General features: G+C 37.3%; 1 protein-coding gene across 1 annotated transcript in view; it reads right to left on the bottom strand.

The window, feature by feature from the left end:
• The window catches only part of arrb2b (arrestin, beta 2b), a 47,674-nt gene that overhangs the window by 5,620 nt on the left and 29,358 nt on the right, over positions 1-12,696 (bottom strand). The window contains exons 2-10 of the mRNA XM_056745109.1: positions 6,768-6,798; positions 6,110-6,170; positions 5,313-5,357; positions 4,682-4,878; positions 4,137-4,196; positions 3,968-4,035; positions 3,712-3,847; positions 3,249-3,333; positions 974-1,046 (exon numbers count right to left, since the gene is read on the bottom strand). Coding sequence (XP_056601087.1) covers positions 974-1,046; positions 3,249-3,333; positions 3,712-3,847; positions 3,968-4,035; positions 4,137-4,196; positions 4,682-4,878; positions 5,313-5,357; positions 6,110-6,170; positions 6,768-6,798 — 756 coding nt within the window. The remainder of the gene's footprint in view (positions 1-973; positions 1,047-3,248; positions 3,334-3,711; positions 3,848-3,967; positions 4,036-4,136; positions 4,197-4,681; positions 4,879-5,312; positions 5,358-6,109; positions 6,171-6,767; positions 6,799-12,696) is intronic.

Below are 12,696 nucleotides of genomic sequence, written 5' to 3' on the forward strand. Positions count from 1 at the left end.
GGAGAGGTTGGAGAAAAGGTCCATTATCAGGAAGCAGGGATGGGCTCAGGGTCACAGGTTTCAGAAGAACGGTTAGACAAAAGACTCACCGTGAAGAGTGACGGCCCACAGACTTTCTATAGGTGTCATGGGAGTACAGAACCACGTCTGTGACCTGTAGCACTGAGAGAGAACAGGCCTTTTCCTTTTATTGGCATGACAACATCAAGGAGAAGGGATTGGACCAGTATGGGACTCTGAGCAGTGGGACGAAGGGAGCATCTAATGTCACATTAAATGGGGATGATGCTATTGTGAGGCAAAATGCCGGATACATGTGCAGACTGCTCGTAAAAGTCAATGCCAAAGTTAGCAGGTCACAAACCGGTCTAAACTCTTAAAAACAAAGATGCTTAAAAGGTTCTTCACAGCGATGCCATAGAAGAACCATTTTTGTTCCACAAAGAACCATTCAGTCAAAGGTTCTATAAAGAACCATCTCTTTCTTACCTTTGTGTTATCTGAAGAACCTTTTTTCGCCACAAAGAACCTTTATAAAACCGAAAGGTTCCTCGGATGTTAAAGGTTCTTTATGGAACCAAAAGGTTCTTCTATGGCATCTTCCAATCACTTTTTTAAGAGTGTAACCCAAAGCTATTAAAAAGGTGGAGTCTTGAGTTGCCCTTTTTTGTTTGGAAGGGACAGAACGAAACAACATCTCTAATTGCGAGAATGGCTAGCAAACTATTTCTAGATCTAGATAAACCAGTCAATCTCACTTATTGACACTAATTGGACAATTTGAGGCCAATCCTTCAGGCAGATTGAGCAGGGAACAATGACAAAGATAAAAGAAGCAGAAAAAAATGATGTAAACAAAATGGAGATGACAAAATGTATATATAAAAGAAGAGTGACTGAATATGAGGAAGATTGATGGAGAGCCAGAGAGAGAGCAGGAGAGATAGTTGAAGAGGGTCAAAGGATTACTCACTCGGCCTCTACCTGAGCCACAGGACATTTGTATTGTGCAGTGCTGAACAAACAGATATCGGCATACTGTCGCACTGTGAGGAGAGAGCAGGGATACACAACAGGGTTACCAGGGGCCTCATTTATCAATAATGCGTAGAAAAGGTTGTATATTTTGTCCTACAAATGAAATTTTGAATGTGTCCAAGTAATTTTTTTTTATCAAATGTGCGTAAAAGGTTCTTTCATTTCATTGTTGATAAATCCTACATGTTCTTAAATACCATGCTCTTTACATTCGGAAACGCCCCCAATGAACCATATATGGTGACGAAACCTCCCTTTATAAATCACGTGAATGAACTCCGTCCTCTCATTAACAGATCACAGTGGTCTTTGAAAACGCATTGTTTGCGCAATGCATGTTTTTACTGTTAATTTCATAATTATTTATGGAACATTTATCTTTCATTAAATTAAAATGTTCTTTTTTGGTGGAATTGCAATGTATGAATTGGTAAAGAGATCTAGTAATAGAAGAGAAATAAGATGTAATTTTTTTATTTATAGAATATCATTTTTGTAATAATGATTAATGCAAACCTCTTTTGTTCTTTTTCAGTCTGTTTGAAGGTTTTTTATTTTATTAATCGTTTCATATTCTCTGTTAAGTGTCTTTTACTTTGTGCTTTCAATACAAAAAGGTTTGCCAAATCATCCAGCAAAGTGAGATCAGCCATGACACTGTAACTACATTTCAAATGATTTCCCATCTATCTTTTGCAGCTTCACACACAAACTATACAAATGTCTAGCTTGAACTATGAATTTACTAATCGAGTATTTGTAAATAAAGGACACAGGAAACACACTGTGGCACTTTCTTTTTGTGGCATCAATGTTCTAACACTACATTTTCTGCGTAAGCATGCTCAAAGGTGTGCTTCTATTTAAAGTTCACACAATTCTACATACAAGTACAAGTTGGTAGATCCCAAACTTTGCTTGAAACTGTTCTTACGCCCTCACTACGCACACATTTGTGGGTACGCACTGTTGATAAATGAGGCCACAGGACTGGGTAAAAGAATAAAAGACTAAACACACGTAATCACACAAAGGGAGCTGACTTTGACACAGAACATATTAAGAAATTAGGAATGTTTGCCGTTTCTCTATATGCATTCTTGTTTGTAATTGTGTTCTATTTTAAAATGAGCTGGGAGCATTTCAGAGATGTGAACTCCAGGCAATCACCTAGCGATCAACGCTCATGTACCTGCCCAACAATGCCTTACATCAGCAACGACAAGTGCTTCTGAATCTCACAGCGTGCTCTGATGTCTATGTAGCGGTTAAACATGAGATTTGATTAATTTTGGGTATATCTAACATTTAATCTTTGGTCTTATAAATCTATTATTTGCTCCTGGGCAAATCGTTTTGACCGTGGCAAAGCTAGGTTTCATTTTTCTATTTTCTATTTAATGTTGTCTTGGAGCACTTACTACTGGAGTAACGTAGCGTTAATTTTGACTAAATTGTTTGCGTGTTATATTCCCTATGGTCTTTACAACACTTTATGATAAAACATTATGTTTTGCTTCATATTTCATTTTATTCTAAACAAAATCAGAGCTGTCATGTTGCCAGAAGCCCATATTAATATTTTTTATATAAAAACGTCAGGAAGCACTGTTGTGTTTTGTCGTATTATTTCATTTAACTTTGTTTAAACCTAAACCGATTCAAATAAATAGGCTATGTAGTGAAATGGGATTGCATGTATTTGACTGAGTGACGCATCAAGTACTCTGCTGTTTCATTTCTAATATAATCGATCTGCGTCCTCCCGAGTTGAACTTGCCAAATCTGATCTAGCAAGGACACGAGTCTGTTCTTTGCGTTCTTGGAATTGAGAAACGCCTATTAATTCCTCTCTTGAACTTGAAAGCTGCTGTATTTTAAAGTCAAACATTCCTTGTATGATGCCTAGTAACCCGGAGCTGAACGTAATGACTGGAAATAGCAATATACAGTATGAAGCAACATTGCTGTCAAGTAACGTCCTATTTTGTTGATCTGAGGGGTATATATTGAGGAATGAACAAGATATGGGAATTAAGCAACAGGAAAGTAAAGGGGCAAGTGAAAAGCTAAATGATTTAAGCTAGTTTATGATAAAAATGACTCCACATAAACAAAAGCCAAACATAACTAAAAAGCTACTCAAAAGTATTTACTTGTAGGGTTTAAAACACTGTACTTGTAATACAAACGTTTAAATGTTCACTTACCAGAAATTTTAACTCGTTTGACTGTTTTGGTGGAGTTGTTGGTCACATGGACGTTCACACTGATAGGTTCACCATGGTAGTACAGCTAAGAAAGAAAAGAAAATATTATTTTGAATTTGCGCTACTTTTATTTACTCTATTTGAAACTATAACTTGTTTACACTGTGGACACGTTTGTTATTAGACCTGATACAACTTGGTTTGCATTATTTCCAATGGCCTTGATTCTTAAAATATAAGCAGAACATTTTTTTAGAAAATTATTACTTTCGAGTCGCCCCCTGTTGTTTCAAACAACAGTACAACAGTGGATGTGTCAACTATATATGCTTCGTTCATTGGCCTCCAATATGCAGAGACTAAACAAGCTTTAATTTCCTAAAAAGGGGTAATTGTTTTAGTGACTGTGCAGGAAAACTAGAAAATAGAGTGCAGTGCAGAGAAACTGTCTGCATGTTCTCACCTCTTTATCTAGCGAGGCCTCAAGGTGAAGCGAGCGATCAGACATAAGGAAGCTGCGTGTGGTCTCAACCATTGGCTGGGGACCAGGCTTCTCTGGAGCATACTGCACCTTCCGAATGACCAACCGCACAGAGTTCCTGTTAGAAAGAGCCAGTTAGACATAACTTGAGTTGTCAATTGCGCACTCATTGCACATTTTGTCACTGCGTGAATAATAGCAAAACAGTATAGAATAAAATTTTTTAGAGACGCTTTACCGTTTGTGAGTCTTCTCATCCACAGTTTTGGCGCAGAATGCCCTGACTTCAAAGTCTACACCACATGCCTATAGGTCAAAAGTAAGAGATGAATGACCACAAATAAAAGACTGAAGAAAATAAGAAATTAATTAGATGTTTTTATGTTAATTTACAAGTGTGTCATTACCTTTCCTGTGTCCTCTGGGCCTGGCTGTAGAGTGACTGAGCACGGAAGGTTCTGTGGAATCTTTTAAAATATAAAATAACATTAGCCAACCAAACCTAGCACAAAAACCCTGCATTTCCCACACTAACGCCTAATATCATCCATAGATTAATATAGATAACAGAGGCTCACAAAAAGTCCCTAAAATTATTTTATTCGTTTTTGTTCATTTGACTGGGTCTTTGGTAGCAATATTCTTTCTCTATGAAGTTCTGCACATCAAGTAATTGATATTTATTTAAATATGCCTAAAATCATGTAAACTCACAATTTATCTAAAGTGGGTCATGAGATCTCAGATAAAACAACCCAAATATTGATCAATTTGAGAACTCATCCCCGTTAATGGACTATTTCGCTCACTACATATACAAATAAATAATAACTGTTAATACAGAGTTTTCTACAATGCCATCTACAGCTGCATGATTATGAACCTACACATCTATTTAGTCGAAAATGAAATGCAATTGAACATAAATGTGTTTATGAATATGAAAAGTCACCGTGAAGTTGAAAGGGTAAGCGTTCTGTCCGAGCTTCTTCAGCAGTCTCTCTTGCAGACGACTGAGCGGTTTACGTTCCTCGGGCAAAAGGGGAAAAGCCTGGAAACTGGAAATGAAAAGATCTTTTCGGAAAGACAGGCCCAAAACATCCAGATCCTCACGACCATAGCGGAAGGCACATGTCAGGGTCACAAACACTGGTGAGAGAAGCGAAGAGTACAGTCAAGAGGAGATGAGACAATAAGTGATGCATACATAATAATTTTAGTCAGAACGACAAACAGCTTTACACTCTGTACCATACATGACACAAATAGCTATTAAACCGTCTCCTAAATGTTTTTAAGAGTCCTAATGTGTCATGAGAGCAACAAACAACAGTATTTTTTGCCACACTAGGAGAAAATACTGCTCCTTATGTATAGTCCACAAAAAAAAAACAGGGTTGTGAAGTCAAGAACCGTATTATTGGACAAATACCAAAATGACAAAGTATGCTGGGGAGAACTGATTTTATTTATGCCACAGTGTTTTAAAATGTTTAAAATCGCTCATCACTGGAACTCAATGTTAACAAGCTGTACAAGTAATTTTAAGATGCAGCAAATCACTGTTTGCTCTGTTCTCTTACCTTTTCTGTCTTTAAGGTATTCTGGATCGATCAAGAGTACCCCATCTAAAGTCAGACAAAATACAGCAAGTGAGAAAACTCAAAGTGAAAGATGCAGAAAAAAGACAGTTCTAAGACAGCTTGTTTCTCGTAACCAAAACATATTATATGAAACTTTAAGCAATCATATGTATGTGGTTTATTTGACCTTCCATATAAGATACTGTAAATGTTTAAATGTTAAAATCAATTGAAAGTGTCACAGAAATGCTATTGGATTAAATACAAATTCAAACAGCTTGCAATTATTACAATTTCTTTATGAAGTGTATTTTGGGTCTTATTCCAGTAGGATTTATTGGTGTACTATTGGTTACTTTCAGCCAGATAACCCACCAATAAAACCCATTACCAGTAGAGGCCATCAAAGGCCATTATAGTTTCCATTAAAGCCAATTCCCTTTATAACCATTAAACCTAATAGAATGTCTTTGATGTTTTCTTTTGTTTTAGCAGATTATTACAAATAACACGCTTAGAGTTAGATGATGAGAGAAACATTTGTATGTCTCGTGTGACCGGCTGCCATGGCACACAGAGTGTAAGATGTGCTCCGGGGAATTGGGGCTTTATTGTATACAGTTAAATAGGTCATAAAAAAGTACATTGTTTTCCATCAACATTTACTGTACGCATAAAGGGAAGCAACAAGACGCTACCGGATGTTGCGGAGGCCCAGAAAAGTTCACTGATTCAAGCTAAAAACTACAGCACTTCAAAAATATTACAGTACCAGTGGGACCTCCCATTTGACTTACCCACAGGGTCCACTTGATCTAGATGATCCACAAAGTCCCTCTTCCCCAAGTATACGGTGAGCTAAAGAGGAAAATCAGAAACATCTTTGGCAAACAGCACAAGTTAGAACTCGCCACTAAAAGACTCTGAGATAAAGCATTGCAGCTTCACTACCGAGGAACCCACACAAAATGACACACAAAAACAATATAACAAACAGCCCAATGAATGCCATGCTGACCCCTAATTGATCCATTCCCTTCCTGAAGAAAACCCTTCTAGGCGGCTTGATCACACAAAACACATCTTCCACATGCAATACGCTCTCCATTACAGACAGAGACGAGATGAGATAACAAAGGATAGCAGAAACGCAGTCGAAGTAGGAGGAGGGAAACAATATTGTGCCAAGACTGTGCTAATAAAGAACAGAATAAAAATGAAGAAAAAAAACGTCAAAGGAAGATCAGAAGAATGCCCAACCAACTAAAACAAACAAACAAATTGGAAAGATGAGAATCTATTAAACTGAGTTGTTGGCAGAAAAAGAGAGACACAGAGAAATGGATAGTTAGTAAATGAGAGAGGAGAGAGAGACATAAACAGGAAGGGAAATGGTCCACCGAGACCCCTAAAGAACCCACCTTCCACGTTGAAACACACTCTGGGGAATCTTACCTTGCAGTTAGGGCTGGACTTCTTGAAGACTCTGTAATGAATGAAAGACAGAACATCATTAAAAACTTGCTGCATGCTGTGTTGCACTAAAGGCAAATGTCATACTTTACAGTATGCACGGTGTATATTAAATACGACTTCCAAATGTCTTTTGTTAACCTTAAGGCACAGGTGTCAACCTCAATTCCTCGAGGGCCGCAGCTCTGCACAGTTTATCTCCAACCAAATCCAACCCACAAGTGTTTAGAGGTTTCTAGGGATCCTAAAGACCTTGAACCGATGAATCAGGTGTGTTTGATAAGGGTTGGAGCTAAACTGTGCAGAGCTGCGGCCCTCCAGGAATTGAGTTGACACCTGTGCCTTAAAGTGATAGTTCACCCCAAAATTAAAAATGCGTCATCGTTTATTCATCCTAATGTCATCCCAATGTATGAATTTCTTTCTTCTGCAGAACAAAGATATTTTGAAGAATGTTGGTAACCAAACAACATTGGGCCCCAGTGACTTCCATTGTATGAAGACAAAACACACAAAAATAATTCTCAAAATATTTTCTTTTGGGTTCCACAGGAGAGAACCCCTTTATACTATCCCTTTAAGAGAATCCAAAGATTTAGTCAAGCTATGCAAAAAGAAAACCAGTGACCACTTGTGGTTAACCAACGTAACTGCTCAAGCACTATCTGTGGTTATATGTGCAAATTCACAATTCTAATAAGAGCCAGTGTGAACCTGCCTGCGAATGAGAAAGATTGAAGGGAAGAGAGGAGGGACGGACACAGACATGACAAAAGAACAAATGAAAAACAGCCCAAGCAAATATGCAAAAACAGAGAGGAGATGAACAAAATAAATAAATGAGAGAGGGAAAAGAACAAAGAAAGAACATAAAAATGTTAAATGGATCAACGCAGCTGCACAGAGGGAGAGAATGACAAAGCGAGACATAGAGAAGACAAAAGTGTGGGAGAGTGACTGTAGGTGACTGTGATTCATCTAAACGCAGGAAAATATGAAACAGACAAATATGGAACAAGAACAAGGGGTTAAGCTACAATAAGAGCAAAAGAGTAAAGAGAGATGTGAGGAGCTGACAATAAATAAGAGCACTAGACATTGGTCAGGGTAGATGACGGCAATTGTAATTAAGAATAACAAAAATGAAAAGGCGGGCAGGACGTACACCCTGTTCAATGAGGTGTCATCATACAGGTTTAGATTTCTATAAAAAAAAAAAAGTCATTACAATGCATTCCAGCAATCGATGGTACACCACAACAGCCTTTCATTTAGTAATGTAAGAAAGTAACATATCAAATATGTTTTCTGTTTACTTTGTTTACAGGAAAATACAATAGAACCATCCATAACCATATGCCATAGTCACATGGGACTATGACTGCACTCCATGTGATCTTTCTCTGGTCAAACAAGGCAGGTCAAAGTCTTATGCATCACATTTGAAAGTATTTGCATAATTTTGAATTCTTTTAGGACAGGGTTATAGACGTTGTGAGTTCATTTGTGAACGAAACTAGGCTCACACATATGAAAATGTGCTGCAAGAGTGAACTTGGCATTTGTTAATACAGAGTTTTAGTCTACTAGTATCAAAGTCTGTTTAAGGAAGTCTTGCCACTCGGCAACTAGGGCTGTCACATTTATAAAGTAATCACGTGAAACCAGCCTACCAAAATTCCATTAACATTAGGGGTGTTATTCAAACCGAACCGAATGATCCGCGATACACCTCCCTCGATACGAACCGCGTACCTCCCATGGTATAACTCCCTCTTGAATTAACATTTACTTTCCTATGGATGAAATGTCATGATTTATCAGATCAATGCAACATATGCTAAATCTGAATACATTTTCACGACAACTAAAAAATATTTTGCGCTCTTAATTTGCCTGTAGGCTAATAAATAATGCAGATGTTAAAACACGGGGCATCATTTCAACCAAATAAATATAATAATTTAGTTAATAGTAAAATAGTAACAATAACCGATAAATAACAAAACAATTTCTCCCTATCCCAGAACTACTTCTCTAGCTTTAAAATGAAAAAAGTGAACAAAATTATTATTCAAGAACAAAGATTTTAAAATCGCTTTTCCGTTTATGTTCAGTGTTATGTTTAGACAAAAAAAGTGTAATGGAAGGGAAACATGTTCATTTGTTCTATTTTTGTAAGTTCATTTATAAACGAAGTGCACACAATTGTTTGAGAAACAAAGTAAAAGTGTTAAAATAATAAAGTACTTTCAATCTTTTACCCCCAAAGGGCCACTGCCATACATCGCAATTTGCCCTGTCTTTATTCACTGAGGTGAAAAAACTCCACACGAAGCTTCTCTTCTTTTTGCGTGCTGCGGTGGCGTCTGTGTGCTTTGCTTGCGCTTGGCGCTGCTGAGTCACATGATAGCAGACTACAAAACACAGCCGGGCAGGGAGGAGCAACATGTGCACAACTAGGTGTATGGGAAATAGTTCTTCTTCATTATACAATTATTAGCTACATTAGTTAATAAATAAAATCATTAGTATCAATGTTTTTATGTTAGGATCGATCCTTTTCGATGCAACCTCAGTATCGGAAGTATCGATACTTCAGGATCGATCCGCCCACCTCTAGAGCATATCACTTCGCAAGCTGAAGCAGCAGTGCAGCAACTTTTGATCACGCTGAATGCACATAGATTGACAGAAACAACAAAAACATATTCAGTAACTAATTCTCCTTAAAAGCGAAACCTAAGTGAAACGTGTGTGTTAAATTTAAGCATTGAACTGTTGTATAAAGCTCTCTAACAATATTGCAAATCACACAAAACTTTTTACATAACCCTAAATACTATTTATTTGTAAGTCGCTATTGCTAGAAGCCATGTATCAATGCAGCTTTCATGAAGAATAATCACTAAAAAGCCTTCAGGTCTCGCGGGTTGTTTGAGATATGCGCACGCACCCAGAAAATCAGAGTCAAAATACTAAACGGAGTTCTCTTTCTCGACTTCTTATTCTGAAACAGACATATGAACAAAATATCGTCAAAATTCACATATTAAAAAGAAACCTTGTAAAGGTATTTAAGTTTTGGGACCAAACAGTTGGGAAACAAAACATGTTGTTCCAGTATATTGCACAAGCTCTTAAAGGGGCAGCAGCAAAATAAAGATCTCAGTTTATAATGTTCATCAAAACAACAAAAGGACGGGCCCAAAAACACTCACTGATATTAAAGGAATTGGGTTTTCTAATAAGAGTTATTCACAACAAATAAAGGAAGCTAGTAGCTTTAAGAAAGATGTGGTTCAAATATGGAAGTGTTGAAAGAGTGTTTACATATACAATAAAATAATTCAATCATGGACAATGATATGTACTAATATCTAATAGTATTAATGTATTAAATACATTTAAATTAAGTTTAAGTGATTGTTTTTCTTATCTCACCCCACGACTTAAATTAAAGGCTGGTGCCACCAACTGAATAACTTTGTAGCACCAGTCCCACCTCTCTCAAGTGTTAGTCTAGAGGCCTGTTCTGACAAGTTTAAGTTTACATTGGTGTTATTTATTTAATTTTTGTTTACTGTGGCCATCCACTCAAAATATATATAAAACTAAAGTCAATACACGTAAATACGTTAAATTGTTGTTGTTGTTGTTGTTGTTGCTGTTATTATTATGAAGTTAAAATGATTCTAGTGTTCTGTAGCATTACTTGTGCCATGGCATGAACCCTGCCCTCACATCGAACCGAACCGTGTAACCAATAGTTTTTTCCCTTAACCTTTTTTTAGTTGTTGCGGATTATTGATAATATTTCATGTAGCATCAATGTTTTTGTGTATATTTAGTAAATTTTGATCTTATAATATTTCATTACAATATATCCGTATTTTGCAAATAAACAAAAACTGTACCAATTTTCTCTTATTTAAAAATGATTTTCCAATCTGCCAATTTCTGTAGCACAGGAAAGTTGGGATGAAGCTATGATGGGTGCCTACGTCTGGAACGTCGTGAATCATGAGGACAGTCTTAATCATAAAAGCCAAAAAAACGATCAAATATACACTTAACTCTAAAAACATTATTATTAATATATGTAAAAACAGTGTAAAATCATATCCATAACCTGTTGCCCATTGGGATGTAACGGTTCACTCAGCACACGATGCGATTCACGATATCTCATGATACAACAATTTATTCAAAATTTATTTTTACAAAATGAGATAAAATAGAAATTAACAAATGCCCTTTTATTATTTCTCAAATGCTGGACATATTTTTTGTAACGTAAAAATATATCTTCGTGTCAAATAACAAAACCAAACTGCAATTTTAAAACCAATTCCAAATCAAAGAAAAAAGGTATAATTCAAAAGTCTCTATAATATAAACAACCTGGGACTTTGTCTTTACTTTTCTTGGATTGTTTTAAATTTAAAGGGTAAAATTAGATTATGAAAATTACATTTCATGCAGTCTGTCTTGTTGCCGTGTTTGAAAGTAAGCAGTCTGCGAAGTTTTAAATCCAAAGGTGAATGAATAACAGTTATTGGCATGTAAAAAAGGGAGTCGACTCTGAATCACGTAAACGAGACATAAACTAGTCCGATTCTATAACAGCCGCGTTTCTACGTCACTAGAAATTGTCCCCGCCTACATTTTGCTGGGACTGCCGCGAACACTTCACTCTCCTCCCTCAGACAGTGTCGCTCGTTTCGGATGCGTGTGCATCATGTCTAGAACCTGTGTTCTACGTTGTGATACTAAATCCTTCTTATTTAAACTACCAAAGGAAGAACTTCTGAGGAAACAACGGTTACAATTCATTTTTCAAACGACACCAATTGAGTAGAACCCCAGGGCTTTACTGTGCTTGCGTTAGATGTGTATGATATTACGATATTTGATCGCGAACGATTAAAATGACTGCATGATCCACTTTTCCGGAATATGGGGTATGCCGACAGTCAAATTATAAAGGGCCCCACGCGAGTAAATCTGGTACAACCAAGCATCCAGAAACTACAAGGCTTAAACAAACGACTTTAACGAAAGAAGCATTTGAGAGTCAGTCAAGAAGTAAGGTAAGATTAACTACCTATTATTACAACATAATAGTGTTAATACACCCATGTACATGAACTCGTTGTTGGACAGTCCTTATCATATGTTTCTAACTCTTCTAGATATATCAGCATATCCAGGTTTTCCAAGTTTGCAGTAAACACAGAGGCCCCTGCTGTTCAAAACATGTATTGCGATTCATTTTACATCTCAACCCACTTGAATAGTCACATATAATCGGCTAACAGTGAATCGTTTAATCCCTAGTTGCCCATATTCGTTTCAGGGTCTGAAGTCATTTTGCATTCTCAAAGCCTAGTGTGACGGCACCACAGGAGTGCAGAAAAAAAGCGGGAAAAGGAAGAGTAAAACTTCAGTCTCAGCAGGAGCTGACAATACACACCCGCCAAGAGCGGCTCTGTCAGCAGCGCCTGAACCATCAGCACAGGAAAATGGAAACATAACACACCCCATGTACCCAATGACGCATACACTAACCATTCCAAACAATACGCGGGTTACTTTATGTGAGGAAGCACTAGGGTCCATCACTTGTCTAGAGGGTCCACTCAAAACTTAAGCACACGGAGGGACGTGTGTGCCTTTATGCATGCATGTGTTGGTTCCTGTGTCTTGTGTGTGTATGGGTGAAATCTAATTGTGGGAGTGTCTGTGATGATATCATGTACACGGGCAGCACAAGATGGGAAACGGTCTCACCCTGCGCTGAGGGGAGTGGCGTCCCATTGCTCCATCTGTTTCAAATGACAGCATGTACTCTCCCTCTCTTTTTCCTTTCTTTCCTAATTCAGCATCATGTTCTCTCTCTAAATCACTT

Source organism: Triplophysa dalaica, chromosome 1 (assembly GCF_015846415.1).
Source record: "Triplophysa dalaica isolate WHDGS20190420 chromosome 1, ASM1584641v1, whole genome shotgun sequence".
NCBI lineage: Eukaryota > Metazoa > Chordata > Actinopteri > Cypriniformes > Nemacheilidae > Triplophysa > Triplophysa dalaica.